The following is a 24,125-nucleotide window of genomic DNA, read 5'->3' as shown; positions in this document are numbered from 1 at the left end:
TGTGTGTGTGTGTGTGTGTGTGTGTGTGTGTGTGTGTGTGTGTGTGTGTGTGTGTCGACAGCCGCAAATGTGACAAATGGCCAAAGGGGTGCAATAACTGATTATTATGTCCTTTTGTTTGAGCCAGATTTGTTGTAAGGGTACTGCAACCACTGTGTCCCCTCTCCAATATCTCCACAAAACATCCGTGAATGAAGAACAGACATCGGTTTTATAGCTTACATTTAGGCATTATTAAGTATCCATTATGTTTGTGCCACTTTCTCAGTCGACTTCGGTGCTAGTCGTAAATGTACTATGTATTTTCCAGTGTTGCAGAAGTGTAAAAATAGCACTTTTTCACCTCGCTTTTGTTTGATGAAATGCCCTTCTGCAGGAATTTAACCTATTCCGTCGCCATTCAAATGTGGGACTTGCGTTTGTGGCGCACATGGGAACACTATGCAGTCCACATACTATGTTGTTCACATTTCCGGGCCTTGTTTGCATGAGAATAAACAGATTTGCTTTTGAATAATGTCGTTTTATGGCATGCTTTCTGGCTTGTGTACTTGGATCTAACTCTCTGACATCCTCCATTAGATGACTTTCACATGCTGTCCATCTTAGCACTTCATCTCAAGAGCTGGAATATCAGATGCTTAGTGTGCTTATGATAGCTGACGCTCAATAATTAAAAGCCTTTGGGATGGAATCCACACCAGGGGACCCTTGTGGCCCTGCAGGAGCCCCAAGTCATCCCACAGTATTGGTTCACTAAGGTTAGACCCCTGAAGACAGTTAATAAGATAAGTATTATCTATTAAGTGCATAAGAATCGCACTTCGGTAATCACTCGTTCACATAGGCATTCATTCTCTCTAACTTTATTTTAACTATATTCGCCTCCACATATTTAGGTGTTTTCCTTTAGTTTTTTTTGTTATGTGTTGGTCTCTAAAGTCGGGATATGGCTTTTACTAAACAGCTTTGCAAAGATTAAATGTCTTGAAATCTCTTAAAGACTATATTAACATAATAATTAACCAGTTTCACTTATATTTTGCACTTTTAAACACATTTAATACTTGTGATATGATCACAACTAGCATGTTAGCATATGTTTAGCACATAGCTAGATACCCAGATAACATGGAACATTCTCAGAACTTTGGTTAACATTCTGGCAAGGTTGTGTTAAAGTTTTGAACATTATTCCAGTAAAGTTAATAGAACAGAAAGTTGTCTGGTCTTTAATAATGTTCTTAAAACGTTGAGAAAACAAAAACATTATCATTCATGGAACTTTATTTCCCCCTGAAACGTTTTAGCTGGACATTGGTCAAACATGTTTGATGTGTTTCTAATTGTTTCAGAATGTTTAGAGAACATTTAAAAGTAACTTTCCAATGTATGAAAAATTATAAAATGGAACGTTCCCTTAATATTCGTATAACCAAGAAAAATCCTTTTTAAAAAGATGGATTCAACCTAGCTAATAATATATTGATTAGTGACATTACAAATATTAATGTTGTATCCCATCATGTATTGACGGTCATGTTAGTCGTGTGCTAGATAACCCATGTGACAAAGGCCTGATGAGGAACCTTATCTTACTGTTCCTTGAATTTTTCACTAATTATCAATGATTCAATGAATTTTGATATCGCATCTAGTGTAAAGTCATGAGACATTTATAAAAGCAATAACATGGAAGAAGAAGAGACAAATGCAGAGGTACTTTCACTATATAGCCATTAAAGCAGCTTACATAATACATTATAGATACTACATTATGCATTATACAGATATGTATAGCCTACATCAGTGAGAAATCCAACGCTGCCTAAAAAGGGCTCATTTAGATCATGCTAATGAGCTCTCGTTTATCTCATGCTGTCATGTATATCCTGGCCATCTAAAACCGCCTGTTTACTTTGGTGTGTCCGACTCCAAATCAGTCGTGTCTGGTGTTGCTAGGCCTCATTAGCATTATAACGTCACTCACGTTTTGACCATGTTGTGCATACTGTAAAATTGAACTTCAAGCTTGATGTTGTCAGTCAAACTGAAGTAGTTACCAGCTCTACCTACACAAAACTCTGTCTTTTGAACAAATGCATGAGTTTTTCATCAAGTGTACCTGCTCAATACTCCTCAACTGACCACATACTTCATTTTCTATGCTGTATGATTGACCATCTCCAGCTACTCAACAATAAAGGACTGTAATGCAAACTCCACTGGCCTGCAGAGTCTTCTTGTGTCGAGTCAACTGGCATGACGGGGTCAAATGGCCCTTATATTGGCAGGTGAACTAAAGGAAGAGAGTATGGGAGGGGTGCCGAAACTGAAGATGCGGGAGATGCTCTTGAGAAAGGAGGGGGCAGAGTGAGTGATATTTAAACCCCAGAGGTTCTCTCTCTCCCCTCATCTGTTCCTCAGCTCTCCGGCTGTCTATCACTATCTCCTGCACTTCATTACAGACAAAGGAAGCTCTCCGTAGGCATTCAGGTAAGACAGACAGCTCAGACAAGAGAAAGGACTCCTTTCTCTCACATAATTAATGCTCTTCCGGGTTGGATTATCTACTTTTCTGCTAGTCTTATTCAAATATGTTCATAGCTCAGTGCTACTACTGTGAAGATCTTCTCATAGATATAACCATGAATGTCTAGTCTTCAAAGTGAGAGTTAAACTAAGTTAAAGTCAATTAGAATTTTATTTGAACAATTGCCTGTTTATTTTTACACTGATCTATCTATCTATCTATCTATCTATCTATCTATCTATCTATCTATCTATCTATCTATCTATCTATCTATCTATCTATCTATCTATCAATCTATCTATCTATCTATCGTAGGACTAGTGCCGCACGAATACAGGTAAAGTGAAATACTTTCCAAAATGTACATTTTAATATATATCCAAATACAAATATAATCCAAGAATTAAAGTGTCCCACTTTACCTGTATTCACTATGCATGGCAATCCTTACTATATGGTTATGCCATTGATTTCGATTAATGTAAATGTCCCTTTTCATCAAATGAGTTAGATTTAGATTAAAAAAGCATTTGTTCTTGTGTAAATAAATTAATCTCTTCTTCTTTACATGTCAAAGAACGGTCAGTTTCCTTAGTGTCACTAGGTCAGTTGGTGTTACGTTACCTTTCTCATCTTGGTTGTCATGGCCTCACCGTGTCCGTTCTATTCTGATACGGCTAATGAGGATGCGCTTATTGTTTCCTTCATGTCCTACAAAAAAAAAAAAGTGCCATCATTTCACCTTTTAGCTTAATTTTTTCCAATTGTATTATGTTCTATCTTCTGTTGCCTTATAGCCGATTTGTCCTAAAAAGCTTCCAGTTTTAATGGCTTTGCGGGACATTAAAACCATTCTGACCTTTCTAGTTAGTGTCCATTTCACGAACAATGGTTCTCAGTTTTAGTTAGTACCTGAGAGCTGTAGAGTTCAATAGTATTTGTTCCAAATACGCATGTTGCCATTTGAGCTTCCTAATTAGGCACTCTCTTAGCTTAACTAATTAGTTAAATTAGACGGTGTAGAACTTCAAAGAATGAGCTCAAGAGTAATCTAAAGTCTCAATTCAATTATGCTGCGATTTAGTACAGAACACGTAAGAAATGGGACAACAATAATGCATTTTACCATTGAATTGATCTTAATCCATTAGTAATTAGTCATTTCAGTAATCATCTAATACTGTCTTATCCTTTCTTCTTCATTTTACACTGTTTATTTTGGTTCTCATGATAATAGTCTACAGAACTCTTTCTTCCACTTATCTTTGGCCTCTATCCTCAAAATTAACTAATGGATTTGCTTTAGGACAGTTTCAGGTGCGTATTGTGTGCGTTTGCGTCTTCACGAGAGCCTCGGATTACTTGGAAGAAGCTTCCCTGGGGAACTTGCCAGTAGTTTTATCTTCATTTTGACAGTTTTATGTTTCACTTGTGGTTTCCATTTGAGAGATGCGGCCCCTGTTACATGAGCAACAGATGATTTAGCTGTGAGCAGGCAAGCGTTCACATACAACTAATGAGTGTTCAAGACAGAATACTAGAACAATTTAACTAATCATGATTTTGATGTACATCTAAATGCACCTATACTCTTAAGTGACACCAATAGAAGAAACATTTTTGGTTCCCCAAAGTTCTTAAATTCACCATTATTTCTTAAAAGAACATTTTAATAATTAAAATAACCTTTTTCCACTTCTGTGCTATTGTACGATTCATGGATGTAATAGGATTTCATGGGGAACCATCGATGCCATTAAAGAACCTGTATTTTTAACGGTGTATGTCTCTCATAAAGTGCCAAAACTTCAGAACAACAGTACTTAGAGGTCTAACGTTACCTCTCTGTGTATCCGTGACATGAAAATGACATGTTAAGTTGGTTTCTAGAAAACCAGAATGCAGCCATATCACTGAAGCAAAACGTTCAGCCTTCCATCAGTACTTTTGCCAAATGCTGTTCATGCTCTTTCTCGTCTTCTGTTGCACCTCATCAATGACTGTGTCTGTTTCTACATGCGCAGTAGCTTGCTGAACCCGGAGAGAGAAGATCCAAGATGCCACGCTCAAAGTGTGATGTGTAAGAATGTTGCTTTTTGAGTGACAAACCCCTAATCAGAACCTCAAATTTTCCTCTAAATCAAATAAACCCCCCCCCAAAACAGTAAGGATATTATCTCAAACAAATGATTGAGAGAACATTGTTTTAACCCATAGTCCAAAACGTGTGTTTGTGCCAGCATTGATTGAGCCAAAGCTCCGCCCATGCTAGTCATGTGACCGTACATGCAGCAGGGTCTAGCGAAGGGCGCGTCATGTCGTTGTATCTAACCTTTGACCTTTTTAACCACCTTGCAGCATGTCCAAAGAACCAAGCTCCAACTTGGAAAGCGCCATGCAGATGCTCATCAAGACTTTTCACAAGTATTCCGGGAAGGAAGGAGACAAATACACGCTCAGCCGAGGGGAACTGAGGGAACTTCTGACGGAGGAGCTGGGAAATTATCTCGGGGTGAGAAGAATTATGCATAATTACAAAACTTTTGCATCTTATTTTACTTTCATATACTGGCAAATATCAAAGCCAAAAAACAAATGAGATATTAACCAAAAAAAGAGGGCAGGGCTTGATTTTATCCTTCAGGATTTGATTGGATCATGCAAAGTGGGTGTTCCAAATCAGAATGGAAGCATGGGTTTGGAAGGGAGAGGTTGAAAAAGTTACAAAGACAAAAAAGAAATTTGTCTGGATTATTTTGCACCAATTCATTGTAAACAATAAGTCAATGAACATGTATCAAGAAATTAAATAGTAAATCAATCAATTTTGATTTAGTTTTGACTTCAATTTAGTATTGACTTCTTCAAAAATATATTAGATATTTTTTATTTTTTTCACACACACAAACAAACACACAAACAAACACACACACACACACACACACACACACACACACACACACACACACACACACACACACACACACACACACACACACACACACACACACACACACACACACACACACACACACACACACAATTAAAATCTTTCCACATTAATTCTTCACAACTTCTGCAGAACAGATTACTTTAATTACCTATACTAAAACGAATGTGACACAACCTGTTACACAAGCTCAGATTTGCATTTACTGCAAGTTACAGAAACGCCCATATGATAACTTCATACAGATTCAGTGACCCTGCAATTATGTCTCATGCAAACATGTACTGTACGTGATTCAGCTTCTGGCTCTTTCGACTGAAGTATACATTCCCTGTCATTAACATTCCCAGAGTTCCTCACACCTTTGCCATAATAATTTCTACTCAACTTAAAGAGTTTTCCGCGTTTCAAAATGAAATTATCACCACATATTGTAACTGACGCCCCATTTGGATTTCACTTTTATACATATTTAGCACATTTATATATACTTTATGAAAAAAACGTAACAGGACATTAATCGTTGAATTTACCAACATTTAATTTAACCCTTTAATTCTAATTCTAAAAAACGAGTGAAAAACCTCTTAATATAAACAGTACATAGGGCCCAGTAATGGATAGTAACTGATTACATGTAATCTGGATTACATGAGATTCCAAAAAAGTACTTGCAATTAGATTATATTATGTTTTAAAATGCTCGTAATGAGATTACAGTAACTTTTTTATTGATTCATTTTTACATATAATTCACATTAATGTTGGTTAATGATCTATATATATATATATATATATATATATATATATATATATATATATATATATATATATATATATATATATATATATATATATATTTCAGTAATTGTTATTTTTTATTTAAAATTTTTATGATTCAATTATTTATTAGCTTTTCATCAACCCAGCAGTTCCTTCACGAACCCTAATTTGGGAAACCCTGACGTAATGCAATGTTTAATGGACTTCATGTTGTTGATAAAGAATGGAATATATTTGCGTTCTCTTTGTATTTTCATTTCAATATGGTACAAAATATTCCTATTCAATTCTATGTGACAAACAAGTTTGGTCAAAAGTAATATAAAAGTAATCCAAAAGTAGTCAAATTACACCACCTAAAAATGAATCTAATAGATTACATAACTAACAAGTCATGTATCCATGTATACATCATGTAGCCCTAATCTTACAGACGTTTTTTTTATAGTGTTTTGATACTCACTTTAAACTTTCTTTTTGTCTTCCCACAGAATGCTCAAGATAAAGATGCGGTGGAACGAGTGATGAATGACCTGGATTCCAATAACGATGGCGAGGTGGACTTCACCGAGTTCATCATCCTCATGGGGGCGCTGACCGTGGCCTGCAACGACTTCTTTCTGGACAGCCCGGCGCCCAAAAAGGCCGATGGCAAGGACGATGCGGCTTCAACAGAGGAAAAGAAAGAGTAATGAGCAAATGCTTCAAAAACAGAGAGAGAAAACAGAGAGAAGTATTAGTAGGTTGCATGGTTGAGAACAAGAGAGTGCACAAGTTTCATCCATTTCTTTAATCGGGACCGACAAACCTAGTTCCTGGGGGAGATTTCTCGGCTTTTATAATTCAACACAAGCTGTTAATATACTTTTAAAGCAAAACTGACAAACCCCAAAGGCAAAGACTTGGGGGTTTGACAGAAACACACATCAGTGCAACTATTTTCTTTCTAGCTAATGAGAAGTTCTTGAGTAAGGCGTTTAAATATCTTTCAGGATGGGTGCCTTCTGTTTCATATGAGAACACATGACCACAGACATTATATATGGCTATATAGAGTCTGTTTTTGGATGAAGATATAGCGGCAAAGTGTATTACGAGTGCAATCAGTGGCTACTTACTTGTAAGTGTCAAAGCCTGTTAAGAGAGAATGGGATTGGAAATAGTGTGTTATGGACAGTTATGAATGCTCATTTTTAATAATTCTGAACTGTGACTTGACAAACAGATGTTGAGGGATTTATACTTACATCTTACATGATGATGCAATTATAAATACCCTTTACTGTTGACAGCAAGCAATATTTCATCTACTTCATGGTTACCATAAATTCTGAACAGTGTTCATGATCTATGAATCTAATAATTCAGTGTTGAAGATGTGAACTTGGTTTGTCTATCTATTTTTTAGCCTATTTTTATTTAATAATCAATATGTATCTTCTTAATTATAATAAACGTGCAACTGACCTCCATGCATTCGTCTCATGTTTTTTTTTGTCCTGTGATTCTTATTTTTTTTTATAAACATTTATCATATTGGATGTAACAAATTGTTTTCTGTTATGATTATTGATTCCATATTTCTCTGATTAGTATATTTTAGTTTACTAGAGCAGTGGCCGCTTGCATAAACTGCTTCGACTATAGTCTTAAAAGTTAGTCATCTAATTGTTCATATTTTTTTTTAAAGTCAGTTACATAAAAAGGTATATTGGTCTAATTTAAATCCGAAAAGTAAGACTCATTAGCCCTATTGCTAGTTGGTCAGATTACTGTTGCCAAAATTCAACCTAGGCTCTTTTTGTTTATCTACCCGAGTAACGTTATCAACTTTGACCGTATTTTCGTTTTAGGTCAAAATGCCTTTTGAATGGGAGTGCATGGGGCACTCCTAAGATAGCATCAAAATCGCTGTTTTTAAAACACTAAGAAGGCTCGACACAACATAAAACTGTACTCGAAGTATCACCAGGGGCTCTACACATGAACTTGAGCATTTAATTCATTGTTTGTGTACACAAAGTTGACAAAAAAGAAAGGTTTTGTACGACTCACATTATCAGTTAGTGTTTCCAGTGGCTGGGATTTTGTCAGTCAAAAGTAGTCGATCTCCGAATGCAACGTAACAGGGAGGAGATAAGGAAAGCTCCTAAAGCTTAGTTCCATATAAATTCACGGATAATTAGTTGTTTTGTCGTTAGTGAAAATCAATATTGACCTTGTATTTGAAAAAGGATCCTCATATAATAATAATAAAACGATTCAGTGATATAGATCGACTGTTTTTGACTGACAAAATGCCGGCGGCCGGGAAGAACAACAGCTACAGTGAGTTACTCAAAACCTTTCTTTTTAGTAAACTTTGTGTACACAAACAATGTAGTTAATGCTGGAGTTCATGTGTAGAGCCCCTGGTGATACTTCCGAGTACAGTTTTATGTTGTGTCGAGCCTTCTTAGTGTTTTAAAAATAGCGATTTGGATGCTATCATAGAAGTGCCCCATGCCCGCCTTAAAACGAAAATACGGTCAATCTTAAATGTGGCGTTTCCATTCTAATTACCGTATGCTTTTACACGAAAGTGTAACTCAGGTAGATAAACAAAAAGAGCCTAGGTTCAATTTGGGCAACAGTTACCCTTTAAGAGAGTCTTAACTTTTTTCAAATTGTTATTGTTTATTTCTCTTCTTTTTTAGATTTCAAATACAAATGAACGTTAATATATTACATTTGCTTTATGACCATATAAAAGCAAGTTATTCGACATAATTGTATGTTTTTAATGTTAATTAATGTTATTAATGTTAATTCGGTTGTCTTTATAACTGAACAAGACTATTGTTAAATGAGTCATTCTGTCAGTTCCAGCAAATGTGCATCAAACGGCACAATCGGATCACGCCAGGAACAATAGCACATTTGCATTAACTACTTTTTAACCTTTGAGTCCCTTTTAGGCAGAAATGTTGAAGTCAACTGCGTTTACTCCAGTGAAGTGCAGTAGACAAAACTTTCTTTAATGGTTGACTAATGTGTCTGACATATTTATTATAAATCCACAAGAGTGGGGATTCCCGGTAGATGTGTGTAAATACTTTAAAGGTGCTTGCTTGAGCACATCCTGGACTTGTTGCTCACATCCGGCTCAACCTGTTCGACCTGATCTACTACTAGCCATGTTTACTCAGGCCTGTAAGAGAAAAGTAAGCAGAAACAAACAGTTGTGTTTGAACAGAACAGAACTGCACAATGTCTGTGGTGATGCTGCATTCATACTTCCAGAAGCACATTAATGTTTAGCTCAGAGCTCATCACTTGATTCCAGACAGTCATGTTGAATCAATTATGAATGGTATCTTTCATTTCAGTGATATAAGCATTTACTGGTTCATGTTACATAGCAACTGATCGCATGTTGTTGTATTCATTTTGCTCTAGTGAAACAAATCTTCTTGTCACATAGTGTGCTTTCTACAGGGATGCCTTCAGATGAGGATGAACAAAGCTCACACTGCATAACCTCATGTCATTCATTGAGATCTAAATCAGATATGCCTGCACATGCAATGGCAATTACATCATCCGCAGGATGGCTTTTACAAACCTGCGGTTGATACGGGAAGCATGTCGTGTATGCAAATTTATCTATTGTGTAGAAATGTTTAACTTTTTTTGCTCTCTTCACCATTGTTGCAGCTCTTTTGTAGCTTATTCACTGACCTAATTACTAACTTAATCTTTGCGTCCATAAAAAAAATGTTTTATATAGAACTGTCCAAAAGTTTCTTATCTTATCAATGCTTCATTTTTTTTTGTAATATTGTGAAATATTACAATTTTAAGTATTTTTTTTTTCTATTTTAATATATTTTAAAATGTAATTTATTCCTGTGGTGGCAAAGCTGAATTTTCAGCATCATTACTCCAGTCTTCAGTGTCACGTGATCCTTCAGAAATTATTCTAATATGCTGATTTCAAGAAACAATTCTTATAATTAACAATGAAAGCACCTTAATATTTTTTGTGGAAACAGTGATACATTTTCTGAGGATTCTTTTATGAATAAAGTTCAAAAGAACTGCTTTTATTTGAAATAGAAATCTTTTTTTAACATTACAAATGTCTTAACTGTCACTTGTGATCAATTTAATGTGTCCTTGCTGAATAAAAGCATTCATTTCTTTAAAAAAGAAAGTTATATATATATATATATATATATATATATATATATATATATATTAGGGCCGTTAAAAGATTAATCGCGATTAATCGCATCCAAAATAAAAGTTTGTGTTTACATAATATATGTGTGTGTACTGTGTATAATTATTTATATATACATATATTTAAAAACACACACAATCATGTATATACATGATTGTGTTTAAGAAAATGTAAGAAAAATTGGTTATATTTATATATAAAATATATAATAATTATACACAGTACACACACATATATTATGCAAACACAAACTTTTATTTTGGATGCGATTAATCGCGATTAATCTTTTGACAGCCCTAATATATATACAGCCACATAATATTTTTGACAGCTAATATGTGTAATGTTTCATCTCATTAATTCCTTTATTGCCACATTAAAATGTTCTTATAAAAAAGATGAAGCAAATCTAGTGATTTTGTCTATATTTGTCTTCCTCCACACTGTAGTGTTCAGGATAGTGACAGTCTTCTGGCCATGCATGGCTGAGGGTGTTGTGGCAGCTTTGATGTGGTGGTGTCACATGACCTGGTCCAGCAGGTAACTGTAGTGCTCCATGTCACCGTTATCTGGCCGTCTGGACCAGTCCTGACTGACACCTCAGCTTACCTCACGCGCTGAATGTCTTCACCACAGTCTCCATCTCTGCTTCTGACCCTCCCACGACAGACGTCCACCCGCTGATGATCTGTACTCACGATAACAACAGCAGTGTCCATATCAGTGTTCATACATGACAAACATGAACTTCTTACACAATAGAGTGGATGCTCACACATTCACAGGCAATGATTCGCTCAGCATAAAGTCCTTTGTGAACATGTTTGACATTTTAGGGTAAATATTACGTAACATTTAGTTTATAGATAATAGATTACAAACACCAGCATCATCTCTATGGCATGTCCATTACTTCCTCATACTTTTTTGATACTGGATAGTAAAAAGCTACTACTACTATTTCAAAAATAATAAAAAATAAGATACAATTATATATATACTATATTGCCAAAAGTATTGGGACACCCCTCCAAATCATTGAATTCAGGTGTTCCAATCACTTCCATGGCCACAGTTGTATAAAATCAAACACCTATAGGCATGCAGACGCTTCTACAAACATTTGTGAAAGAATGCGTCGCTCTCAGGAATTCCAGCGTGGTACCGTGATGGGTTGTCACCTGTGCAATAAGTCCATAGGTGAAATTTCCTCACTATACTGTTAGTGGGATTATAACAAAGTGAAAGCAATTGGGAACAACAGCAACTCAGCCACGAAGTGTTAGGCCACGTAAAATCACGGAGCGGGGTCAGCGCATGCTGAGGCACACAGTGGGCAAAAGTAGCCAACTTTCTGCAGAGTCAATAGCTACAGACCTCCAAACTTTGTGTGGCCTTCAGATTAGCTCAAGAACAGTGCGTAGAGAGCTTCATGGAATGGGTTTCCATGGTCGAGCAGCTGCATTCAAGCCTTACATCACAAAGCAAAGTGTCGGATGCAGTGGTGTAAAGCAGCCGCCACTGGAGTCTAGAGCAGTGGAGACGTGTTCTCTGGAGTGATGATCACGCTTCTCTGTTCGGCAATCCAATGGACGAGTCTGTCTGGGTTTGGTGGTTGCCAGGAGAATGATATTTGCTCGACTGCAATGTGGCAAGTGTAAAATTTGGTGGAGGGGGGATTATGGTGTGGGGTTGTTTTTGAGGGGTTGGGCTTGACCCCTTAGTTCCAGTGAAAGGAACTCTGAATGATTCAGCACACCAAGACATTTTGGACAATTTATGCTACTAACTTTGTGGGAACAGTTTAAGTATGACCCCCTTCCTGTCCCAACATGACTGCGCACCAGTGCACAAAGCAGTTTGGTGTGGAGGAACTTGACTGGCCTGCACAGAGTCCTGACCTCAACCCGATAGAACACCTTTGGGATGAATTCGAGCGGAGACAGCGAGCCAGGACTTCTCGTCCAACATCAGTGTCTGACCTCACAAATGTGCTTTCTTTTAAAATTTTATTTAACCAGGAGAGAAGACTCACTGAGATTAAAGCCTCTTTTACAGGAGTGTCCTGGCCAAGAACGCTTCTAGAAGAATGGTCAGAAATTCCCATAAACGAACTCCTAAACCTTGTGGAAAGCCTTCCCAGAAGAGTTGAAGCTGTTACAGCTGTAAAGGGCAAAACTCCCATTAAACCCTACGGATTGAGAATGGGATGTCATTAAAGTTCAAGTGTATGTAAAGGCAGACGTCCCAAAACTTTTGGCACTATAGTGTATATATATATATATATATATATATATATATATATATATATATATATATATATATATAATAATTATATTGCAGTAATTAATATGTTTCTAGCATGTTATTGTTTGGCAAAGGTACCCCTAATTGATTGAGTGTGTACATTTTCACAACCATAGAAAGACACATCATGGTCATATTCCAGGATGATAATGTCAAGATTACTCAGGCTCAATTGTGTAAGAATGGTTGGGAGGGAGCATGAAGAATCATTTTCACACATGAATTAAAGTCCAGACCTTAAATTAATCGAAAGTCTTTGGGATGTGCTGGAGGAGACTTTACAGAGTGCTCGACTCTTACATTGTCAATCCAAGATCTTGACCAAAAATGTATGCACCTCTTGACGGAAATAAATGTTATGTTATTTCCATTAATAGGGGCATCAACTTTGCATACTGTCTGTATACACTCTGTATACGACTACACGTTTTCACGTGTTTGCCCTATCCTTAACAGCTGGTCTCTGTCTCTCTCATGCAATATGCTCTTGGAGGATGGCTCTGTTCTTGAATTGGATCACTGCAGGCGTCACAAGAGACTGCTTATCGGACTCAGCTATCATGATGATGAAGTAAGAAAGGTAAAAAGAGAGGGATCTTAGCATACCGACCGAAAGGAAAGGGGGAGGGCTGGTGTCAATTCACCCCTTTTCCCTGCACGTTAAGTGTCTCTAATACCAGTGAAATGATACTGAGGCAACACTTCGTCCGTTTTTAGCAGCGTGTTTCCCTTCGGCTATCACGTATTTCTGCTATTCTACCCTTAACCTTGGGGCCGTATAGACTCGTGTATATCTGATCTGCAAACAGTCATTAACCCCATCGCCTCTGTCACCCCTTCACCTAACCTTCACTGTGGTCTCAACCTGCCTATGACAGCAGCCCTGGATTAACAATTCATCTCGATTTAAGGTAATGCAGACAGTAACTCAATCCTAAGGCTAAAATTAACACTAATGGGTCTTGAAAAGGGCCTGAGAATACAGAAATCATTCATGAGGAGAGTTAAGGAAAGACGCACCATGATGATGTCAATGAAATGATTCATAACTAATGATCAAGGGTGGATGACCGTGCACCTTTGGAGATGGACTGCATCTTAAATTTGCATTGTGTGATTTAATGCAATGCTCATCATTAAGTGAAGGCCTGTTTATACCAAGAACGATAACTATAAAGATAACTTATCCACCTTATTTTGTCTGACTTCTTGTCTTCTATCTTGTCTGGATTTTTAGCTGTACAAAACATCTCGTTATGCTGCTTGATATTGCAAACTGGCATTTCTTACCATATTTTGTTTATGTATTGTCGTAATTATAAAAAGACACTGATTATTCTACTAGTTATTACCTAGAGCGGGTGAAGCAGACGTCTTAAACATTCGTAGAAAATAACGTTACAAAATAAGGTGCAGACCAATGCCCGAATCACAAGATGAGTTTAGTCATCTGTCGCTCTTTAACGCAGGGTGGATTCTGATTGGCTGTCAATGTTTTTATCAGCTGCGAAAAAAATATTTCTGAAATGATTCCAACAATATCGTTGCTCTGTGCCGTTATCGTTATACAACCCTAAATGCCCCAAAAGTTGGCACATTTTGTAAAATGTAATAAAAAACAAGAATCTGTCATTTGTTAATTCTCTTTAACCTGTATTTAACTGACGAAAGTACAAAGAAAGAATTTTCAGTTTTCACTGACCACTGGTGGTTGATTATGATTTCACTTTTCTAACTTTAGTTAGTGTGTATTGTTGCTATTTGAGCATAAACAACATCTGTAAAGTTACAATGCTCAAAGTTCAAAGCAAAAATAGATATTTTCTTTTACAGAAATTGCTTTTTAAGGACTACAACGGCTGGGACTAACTTACACGACATTCAAAATTAGAATATGCTAATCAAGGACTAGAAGATAACTACACATTAACGTTAGCTAGGCTACATAAATTCATCAACTAACCATTCAGAAATGTCCTGTCCTACATGTTGTCACTTCTTCCTGAGTCTCTCCATCATTGTCTGACTCCAGTTTGAACAAAAAAGGCTAAAAGTTTTTGACATTTCCAGTGCGTGTGTGTGAGGTCAAAGGACACGGGCTCTTGAGAGCAGCAGCTCATTTGCATTTAAAGGAACAGACACAAAAATGGTGCGTTTTTGCTCCCCCTCAAAAAGTAAAAATTTTAACATGCTATAAGAAAAAAAAGAGCTAAAACTTCACATACACACTCTGGGGACATCAGAGACTTATTTGACATTTTATGAAAAGGGCATTATACAACCCCTTATAGTGTATTTTGTAAATATAAACAAATTTAGATTTGGATGGCTGCTACACACTCCAAAAAGACCTCTGTTGAATGTGACCTTTGAGCCTCAGACGCACTGCATGAGAAACCATCATGCCACTCTGTTAATTACAGTCACATGGGCTCGGGAGTTCTTTGGAAAACAGTTGTCACTTAAGGGATAGTTCAGCCAAAAATGAAAATCCGGTCATCAATAACAAGCCTTCATGTTGTTCCAAACCCATAAGACCTTCGTTATAGAAGATATTTTTGATGAAATCCGAGAGGTTTCAGTCTCTCCATTGGGGAGCAATTGATGATTGCTGTCTGCGGCTATATTATTTATTCATTTATTCTAATCAGCATATTAGCAAAATTACAGTTGTATTTGATGTTCCTAATTTTTAAGTCACTTTCAATAACTGTTTGCAGAACATTCATTAATGTAAAGGTTTTGTAATGAAATTTTATCTTATCCATTTTTTCTCTCTCGTCCAACAGCCTCCACAGAACCTCACACCAACTATGGTGATTACAGGAGACCCATTTGGAGAAAGCAGCATTGCGGTTTTTCTTGATGGTGAAGAACTGCTTGCTGATGAACCTGATGACAGAACCATGGGTGTAGGCCTTACTATGAGTGTCTACTTTCTACTTTCAACATAAAGTACAGGAAACCAACTAAAAGTACACCGACTTTTCTGCAGTATCTGTTGGGCATTCAGAAGGAGAGCTATAGTTGTGCCGAGGCTTATCAATTACTTCAAATGTCCCGTGTGAATATTCCCAGAGTGAAAATGCTATCATTGACTGCATTGCAAATTGAATTGTAGTAATAGTAACACAAAATGCATTAGTGCAAAGGGTATGGGTGACTTGCATGTGTGTGAAGGTATCACTGACGTGGAGTATATTGGGATATTAGTGCAGAGACATTTAATGGGATCAAGACAACATCTTTCCTGGAAAGCAAGACAATGCCAGGCCTCGTTCTGCACGTGCTACAACAGAGTGGCTTCGTAGACACTCTATACTGAAGTGGATGTGCTTGAGTGCCTGCAGTCCTGATCTGTCTCTTATTGAAAATCTATAGCCCATCATGAAAAGGAGAATCAGACGATGATGACCAGCTGTCTTGCAAAACTTCAACAATTATATATCCTCAAACATTTAAAAAGTGTAATTAAAAGGAAAGGTGATGTGACAGTAAACATGCCCCTGTCCCAACTTTTTGGAGTGTGTTGCAGCCATCAAAATTAGTTTATATTTACAAAAATATACACTTAAAGTTGGTCAGCGAAAATCTTTTCTCAGTTGTCAGTTAAATAAAGGTTAAAGAGAATGAACAAATCACATATTCTTGATTTTCTGTCCCAATTTTTCTGCATTTGCGCATGCTGCAGTTGTGGTGTTGACATTTAAAGCGTTTTTTTTACAATCATATCTTTGTCGTTATTGTTACAGTTATCATCCTTGGTGTAAACGGGCCTTAACTGACAACACAATTATGGCAGATGTTTTCATAAATGAAAACATATAAAGAAAAAGAAGAAATAAAATGTCGAAAATGATTCCTCATCAAAGCTTTACTGGAGAAAACAAACAATATTTAGGCCATTAATTGGTTCAATATCAGACAACAAACCTGTAAAATTTCAAAGTCTAAAACATACAAAATGCAAGAAGCAAGCAAGACGCATCATGCAAGAAGCAAGCAAACTAACTAACTAACTAACTAAATAGTGGAATAATGCAGGATTACAAGCTTGTGAATTTATTACTGGAGTTAAATCAATTTACTTTTAATTTACAAGACATGCTAAGTTCATTTATAATGCACCACTTAGCATATATTGTATTACACGGGTGTACCAGCTAGTGTGCTATTTTTAGGGCAGTGTGAAAGTATCATCCAATCAGTCAAAGCAGAAATATTTCAAGACAGTAAATGGAGTGGCAATAATAGCTCTGAATTTGTCTTTAGTGTGGTCCAGTGTTGGTTCTTTGTATAACCACTAGAGGACCACAGAGACTAACTTTTAGACTAACTCTCATCTTTAGGTGAAGAAAACAAGTTTCAGGGGTTTTGGTTGAAGGTGTACAGTGTTAAATCGACAACAAGAGGGCAGCAGAGCCAGTGTTATGGTTTTATTACCTGCCTGTCTCCTGAGATCCACAGCAGGAGAAGCATTCTGTCTGTCAGGGTGAACAGTAGCTGTAGTGTGTTGGTGTGATTTGGATTAGCAGCTGTTGCTAACAAGGAGTCTGAACCGCACTTCCAAGATGCATTCCTTCTCTTCTCCAGCTTGCTTCCTAATCTAGTCGTCAAATAAACAATAAATAATAAAATTTTAAAAATCACGTTGAGTGCAACCGAATCCTGTTTAAAAACTACAACTCCACTCATGCAGCGGAACCATAAGCATTCAGACGCGCCTATAACTGAATCAGAGAATTAACATTTTCTTTTTTATAAAACTGTCAGAGTATATTTCCTCCAAAATTCTATGCATAAGACCATAAACAATTTCTAATTGTACTATTTTACAACACCACTAACAGCAGTGAACTCAACGCCAAATGCACACCACAGAATCCCCCCCTGCCTCAAAAGCAAAGGTGGTCTGATCTCGCACACTCCAAAATTTGTATTACACGGGGGCGATGATAAATATCTTGAGCAGTTTTAGAAACATTATAGGGCATTTATCATGTTTACCTCAAGACAGTGTCCCCAGTATTAAGTTACATGATAAATAAATATATAACATCACTGTAAACGTGAACATTTAGAGAAAATCGCTTACTTGTTTTAGCCCGGCCTCCCCTATTTTACACACATGCCCTGCGCGAATCGACTCCGGCTGTCCCTCTTTGTCCGGCAACGAGTAGGCCGTAATTAACATGGCCAATTTCGCGTTTGGGGATAAATATTAAATCGTAAGTCTATTTGACATTGATTGTTTGTCATATGCGGGTTGACATCCATGTCTTGATGCAACAGTCAGGTGTATATGAATGAGCTGTGTGAGCAACGTTTAACGCCTTACCTTGCTTGCTGATGGCTAAACGGCTAACGATAGCTAGAACGCGAATTCAAATCACGTTTGAATTAAATTCAAACCCTTAATGCGTCATTTACAGTCGCATTGCACGTTCGAATCTAACGCGCTTTAAAATGGGGAGAAGAGCTTGGTATGCTTGTATCTAAATGTCATTTAGACAGCCATCCAGGTAGAAACACATCTGTATGTGATCACATTGCAGGCAGGCAGATGTGTGTTCACATTCAGTCCATCCCAATCACTTCTCTTCACGACTGTTTGTTTTATTAACATTTTCAGACATATCTGCGATGCTCTACCAGATCGCATTGTTATTTGAGGGTGCACACATGTAAACGCTCAGAGATGACAAATCCGACTCAAAACATGAATGCATCTTTCAGACATGTTGCTGAGTAGGTGCCTGACCTCATTGGCCCGTCGGTACACTTAAAATTAAGCAATTCACGCGCAATTCCTGGGGCTGCGGGGTGATACTCGTTGGACCCGAGGAGCTTTTCGTCAAATAAACTAATTTCTGTAAATGAACGGTGTCATGGCACCGCACCAACAGTCATTTTAATGGCGGGACAGCAGGCGGGACAGAGTCAAGGAAAACGAGGCAAAGGTAGGAAACTGTCAATCAGCGCATCTCTGTGTCCGAGCGGGAATCCACACAGCTGTGGCTGCAAATCTCCCTTTTCCCTGTCCGCACATGCCTGAATGTTCGGTGGCCTTGTTTTCGTGGGGATCTGTCTTTGGGTAGCTTTATGTCAACCTCGCATCACTTGTCTATCTACGCGTGTTCGTTTGAGTTTTTACACGCATTGCATTCAACTCTTTTTTCCTACGTATTTGCCCTAAAGCAAGCCTCTTACCGGGGGTCAGGGTTTGGGATCTCATAAGGGTTGTTTAATTAAATGTTCGTCAGTCTTAGTGTTGTTTTCAATAGAGATAGACCGATATTGCCTTTTTTTGACTGATTATTTTAATGACAGGTTGACAGAAGTGTCTGATAACTGATTATGCAGAAACATTTCTTTTAAATTCTTTTTTATTTCGGCTTTCTGATACAGGCTACAATCAAACTTTTAAAATATTTTTATATAATGTTATGAATTTTACCATATCATTTTTTTTGGTGTGATCTAAATGGTCCAAATTTATTTCCATATTTATTTTTCACTTCAGAATGTATGTATGTGTTGTTCGATAATTATTTTTAAAACAACACTTTACCTGTGAATACTGTAGTTGGTTGCTGGTCTTTAGAGACTGACCAAAAAGTGTTGTGTTTTAGCGAACACAATATTACGGAATAGTCTATAAAAATATCAGTCAAACCAATTATCAGTCTATCTCTGATCTTTAATTTCTTGTCATGAAGTTTAATAACATGGGATACACATTAATGATCCATTTTATTATGATTTGATGTGAATGATTCTCAAGAAGTGTGTGTTTATTGGAGGTACTGAAGTTGTCTCTAGTTTTTGCACAAAAATATAATAGAAATAAAGACTTAAGACAAAAGTGATCTAGTTTCACAGTTAATGTTAGCAGTGTGACACTATGACAAATTACATATAGAATGTCCCTGCTTCTTAATACCACCTGACAAATTACAATTTAAGATTTTTGCATGTTTTTGATAAAGCTCAGAACTTTGGTTTTGGTCTAACAGCTAATCCCTCCCCATTTTTGTTTATCGTTCCCCTTTTTCCATTTCTGTCTCCACAGGTTCCCAGATGAAGAGCCCAGAGAAAAAGAAGAGGAAGTCCAATGCTCAGGTTAGTTTTAGAAAATTTGGTTTTAATGCTTTTTATTTTTTTTGTAGCCTCAGTTTGTTGTAACATTTGCTGTACTAGTCTTTTAGTGCACTTGGACTGACTTCCTCAAGCCGAATATTAACAAGAATAGAGTTTAATGACTATCAGTGCATGAAATATATTAACAATATGTTTATCCAATACAATATAAGACAATAAGTAAGTCAGTGTCAGCAACTCATTTTCACCCTTTGTATTTCCTGTTAGGGGGCGGCATTTTCCCACCTCTCTGAGTTTGCTCCCCCTCCTACTCCAATGGTTGATCACCTGGTGGCCTCTAACCCTTTTGATGATGACTTTGGTCCGCCATCGAGATCTGGAGGAGGGGGTGGTCCGGGTGGTGCCGCTTTTCTGCCCAGCCCAGGGGCTGGTGGAGGTGGCTACGGTGGGCCCGTTCCCGGTCGAATGGGAGGAGGTATGGGATTCATGGGTGGCCCCGGAGGACCTGGAGGTGGACAGCCTGGTCGACGACCCCCTTTTGGTCCACCAACACCAAATGCTGGACCACATCACCCTCTTGGATTTGGGGGCATGACAGGCTTTGGAGGTGGAGGCGGAGGAGGTGGTGGAGGGGGATTTCCACCAGGAGGCCCATCCCAGTTTAATATGCCACCCAATTTCAGCCCTCCCATGCACCCTGGACAGGGCTTCAACCCGATGCTGTCACCTGGAGGAATGGGTGGTGGTCCAGGAGGTGGAGGAGGTCCACCTCATCCAAGGTTTGGGATGCCTCAGCAACAGCCTCCACATGGACAAGGTGGCCATCCCTTTAATAGCCCACCCTTACCTGGTGGTCCTGGCCCTCGCGGGCCTCCACACGGCCCTATGAACCCTATGGGGGGTATGGGAGGTGGAATGAACATGATGGGAATGGGTGGTGGAGGTGGTGGGGGTAATATGGTGGGTGGACACCCTGGGATGCCTCAGCAAGGACAGTTTCCTCCCCCACAAGATGGCCCGTACCCTGGATCAAGTCCTCCTGTTGGTGATGAGGGAAAAAACTTTGGTGGTCCAGGTGGTGGTCCACCTGTTCCCTCTCAACAGCAACCACCTAACCTTAACCCCTCCGGTCCTCCGTCCAACAATGCCACCCCTGGTCCGTCCCCAGCCCCTGGACCACCACAGCCTGGAGGAGGTTTCCCAGGTCATCCAGATGTTGCACAACCCAATCCCAACACTCCAGGACAACCCCAGTCGGCGCCTCAACCCCCCAATCCCAACTCGTCCCCCACAGGCCCACTTAACGGTCCCCAGCCTCAACAAGCGCCAACCAATCAACACCCTCCACCCAATTCCACTGGTGGTCCCGGCTCCAACACTCCATCCAACCAGCAACAACCAACGCCACCAAACTCCGCTCCAGGGTCAGCATCCTACAACCAGCAGAACAACGCTTCTGGAGGTCCAATGCCAAACCAGCCACCCAACTCCAACCAGAACAACCTTAACAACAGCAGTGGTGGGAACACCCCAGGTAGCAACCCCAATCCTCCATCCAACTCCAACTCTACACCCAACACCCAGTCCCCACTTCCCAGTGGACCCGCTCCACCATCTGCTGGCCCAGGCTCCGGTCCCCCAAAACTAGGTGGAGGCATGGTGTTCCCTTGTGGCCTTTGCTTGTCAGAAGTACATGACGATCAAGAGGCCATCTTGTGTGAGGCCTCTTGCCAACGATGGTTCCATAGAGACTGCACGGGCCTAACTGAGCCAGCATATGGGCTGCTAACTAGGGAGAGTGCTGCGGTGTGGGCCTGTGACTTTTGCCTCAAGACAAAGGAGATTCAAGCGGTTTATGTGCGCCAAGGACTGGGACAGCTGGTTGCTGCAAATGATGGCTAAGCGAGAGAGGAAGAAGGGGGAAGAGGGATGTTGGATATATTTCTTGGTGCTTCATGTCTTGTGTTTCACGGCGAGGAAGTGAAATGGAATTGAAGAATAAACCTGAGAACCAGAGGAGAGGAGACTCTGATGCTACTAGTTGCATTTGTTTCTTCACAGCCCTCATAAGCACTTTCAGGGCCCATGTCTTTGAATGAAACGCATTGTACCAGATGTTGGAAATGTTTGTATATAGAATATCATGACACATTTTCAAAATTCAGCTGTATTTGATTGATGTTCCTCTCATTGTCTTCATTTCAACTGGGTGACAAATTTGGAGAAGCAGCTTGATTCTGGCCACAGTGAAAAGCAAATTTTAATATGTATGTACAAGAATTTAACTTTTAGTCTTGTGTGATTATACACACGATCAGCCTCCAAAGAGCTGTCCAATCTTTTTTTCTTTCTTTCCAAAATCCAACTTCTTGATCTGCTAAGCACTGATGCCAACTTGCTACCTCAAAATTTTGACATGTCTGGCTAAGAATGCTTTGATTAAGGCAAGAGCGTACGGTCACCACACAACCTCTCCTCTCAGTGATCTCCATTTCAGTATATCCAAAGGAAACCGGCAGCGTCCTGAAAGACATATAAGACATGTAAATAATCAACATTTCACTGTGTCCGTTGTTGAATACATGGGCGATCCGACAGAAACTGGGGTCCTGCGATTCTTTGTCAATGAAACTCTAGATTGTTTCTCTTCATGGTCAGCTACTCAAATGTTCTTGACACAAAAGTGGACAATGATGGTTGGTGGCATAGCCGATAGCGGTAATCCATAACCATATCAGTGTAGTCTTTGGATTGCATGTAAACCAATGCAGTACTTCGTCAGAACTGTTTTAATCGTTACTTTTACTGTTCCGATTAGGCCACGTCCTGGGCTATGAAGTAGACCAAATAACAGAACAAAATCAAATGTTGTCGCTGAGAATTTCTTTTGTTTTATTTCTACATTTCTGTCCAAGTTGCCTTTTTCTTATTTGTTACTCTTCATGTACCTGTGTGTATGCTGTTCAATGTGCTTGCTCTGGTGCCCTCCATTCGCCAGCGATGTGCAGTAATATGGGGGGTGTTCTGGGCTCTGGCTCTGTACTGAAAGAAGTAAACTGAATTGTTTTTTTACAAGTCTTTTTTGTGACTTTTATTCTATTAAATTTGGGTTGAAAACCCTCTAAACTAAGTCAAGAAGTTAAGCATATCTGTTTTCTTTAATTTTCAGCTTTTCTTCCTGAAGGGAATTACAATGAGATTCTATAAAGTGGTATTTAAGAAAAGTAAATATATATATATAGTGATTTTATTTGTTCTATATAAATGTAATAAAATAATCAATTTGTAGGTCAACTCAGATGACTAATTCACCATGGGTTCCCTCTAAAATGTATTTATAATTGCAGTTTTTATTTGCGAGTCTGTGGTTCACATTATTTCAAGGGATGTTTTGTTTAACCTAAATCTTAGTCTTGCATTTTGAAGCTGCTGTGTTTAAATAAAGGCTTGTTACTAAGAAGTTGCTATGCAAGGACGGCAACAGTTTGAAAACCACATAAACTTGAATTCTCGTGGTAGTTGTAGTACTTTTTAAAGATGTTTTAGAAACTATTTTGAATTGTTGAACAAAACAAATTGACTTTGTTTTACTCAAAAAATAAAATAAAAACTCCCATTCTAAAAAGCAGCTGGAAATGGCAGAGGAAACTAATGTCTTGAAAATGCAAATTTTGATCCTGGTTTTATGACCAACTTGATAGTAATGCTACAGCAAGCTGTGAATGGCCAAACTTGTGAAACACGAGCAGAACGAATGTATAAAACATTCGCAGATCCATGATTTTACAAATCATTTACACCGAAGTATGTTTTTCTGATTTGAGGCCCAACCTTTAGGCTACAAAAATTATCAACTTTAAAAAAAAAAGTTTGTTAAAGGTAAAATATTAACATTTTCCATTTTTAATATTCTCTAATAAACTGATGTATTAGCAAACAAATCTTCATAACAAACAATGAACATTGAATGTTTTAATTTTCTTAGGTTATCTGACTTTAACCATTATTTGTTATCACCTTAATAAGCATTTAGGCTATTTTTCATAGACATTTGTATTTCAAAAATGTATTGTGTTTTTAATTTTATATTATTTTGTTATAGGGTTACACAATCAAAATGCAGTTTTAACGGTAATAAACAGTGGATTCGGGTTACTTAAATTGGTTAATGGGCGGGTCCTGAATAATTTGTATTAGATTGACGTTGGATATTGGCCAATGACATG

The 24,125-nt window shown here is 38.2% G+C and overlaps 3 protein-coding genes and 1 long non-coding RNA gene across 7 annotated transcripts in view; 3 read left to right on the top strand and 1 right to left on the bottom strand.

Annotated features, from left to right (window-relative positions):
- Positions 1 to 2,221, top strand: part of s100u (S100 calcium binding protein U) — a 10,714-nt gene extending 8,493 nt beyond the window's left edge. Inside the window, exon 3 of the mRNA XM_079590669.1 lies at positions 1 to 2,221. This exon is cut by the window's left edge and continues 679 nt beyond it. The gene's annotated coding sequence lies outside the window, so the exon portion shown is untranslated.
- An 84-nt stretch (positions 2,222 to 2,305) lies between these two features.
- s100s (S100 calcium binding protein S) lies at positions 2,306 to 7,815 on the top strand. 3 transcript variants are annotated; one of them, XM_079590670.1, is made up of 4 exons: positions 2,306 to 2,496; positions 4,558 to 4,613; positions 4,892 to 5,045; positions 6,758 to 7,815. In XM_079590670.1, exons 2-4 carry the CDS (start codon positions 4,591 to 4,593, stop codon positions 6,956 to 6,958), a joined length of 378 nt encoding a protein of 125 aa, XP_079446796.1. In that variant the 5' UTR covers positions 2,306 to 2,496; positions 4,558 to 4,590; the 3' UTR covers positions 6,959 to 7,815. The 3 variants fall into 3 exon arrangements, with proteins under 3 accessions (XP_079446796.1, XP_079446798.1, XP_079446797.1); XM_079590671.1 differs by having other exon boundaries at positions 2,468 to 2,496; positions 4,561 to 4,613; XM_079590672.1 differs by lacking the exon at positions 4,558 to 4,613 and having other exon boundaries at positions 2,430 to 2,496; positions 6,758 to 7,814.
- Positions 6,807 to 17,404, bottom strand: LOC306986900. Its single transcript, XR_013795046.1, has 3 exons — positions 17,242 to 17,404; positions 11,101 to 11,179; positions 6,807 to 6,932 (listed from the first exon to the last, which is right to left on the bottom strand). It is a non-coding gene; the product is annotated as an uncharacterized lncRNA (long non-coding RNA).
- A 335-nt stretch (positions 17,405 to 17,739) lies between these two features.
- Positions 17,740 to 23,066, top strand: pygo2 (pygopus homolog 2). Of its 2 annotated transcripts, none has more exons than XM_079590667.1 (3): positions 17,740 to 18,758; positions 19,871 to 19,920; positions 20,167 to 23,066. In XM_079590667.1, exons 1-3 carry the CDS (start codon positions 18,713 to 18,715, stop codon positions 21,799 to 21,801), a joined length of 1,731 nt encoding a protein of 576 aa, XP_079446793.1. In that variant the 5' UTR covers positions 17,740 to 18,712; the 3' UTR covers positions 21,802 to 23,066. The 2 variants fall into 2 exon arrangements, with proteins under 2 accessions (XP_079446793.1, XP_079446794.1); XM_079590668.1 differs by having other exon boundaries at positions 17,921 to 18,026; positions 20,167 to 23,026.
- The last annotated feature ends 1,059 nt before the right edge of the window (positions 23,067 to 24,125 follow it).

The sequence above is a fragment of the Phoxinus phoxinus genome, assembly GCF_949152265.1.
Source record: "Phoxinus phoxinus genome assembly, chromosome: 19".
NCBI classification, from domain to species: Eukaryota; Metazoa; Chordata; class Actinopteri; order Cypriniformes; family Leuciscidae; genus Phoxinus; species Phoxinus phoxinus.
Note: the sequence above shows the minus strand (reverse complement) of the source record. Positions and strands in the feature narration are given on the sequence as shown.

Coding starts and splice junctions, on each gene's coding strand:
- s100s (XM_079590670.1), top strand. CDS start 4,591: ATGCCACGCTCAAAGTGTGATGT. Junction 4,614..4,891: donor CCACGCTCAAAGTGTGATGT/GTAAGAATGTTG, acceptor ACCACCTTGCAG/CATGTCCAAAGAACCAAGCT. Junction 5,046..6,757: donor AGCTGGGAAATTATCTCGGG/GTGAGAAGAATT, acceptor GTCTTCCCACAG/AATGCTCAAGATAAAGATGC.
- pygo2 (XM_079590667.1), top strand. CDS start 18,713: ATGGCGGGACAGCAGGCGGGACAGAGTCAAGGAAAACGAGGCAAAG. Junction 18,759..19,870: donor TCAAGGAAAACGAGGCAAAG/GTAGGAAACTGT, acceptor CTGTCTCCACAG/GTTCCCAGATGAAGAGCCCA. Junction 19,921..20,166: donor AGAGGAAGTCCAATGCTCAG/GTTAGTTTTAGA, acceptor ATTTCCTGTTAG/GGGGCGGCATTTTCCCACCT.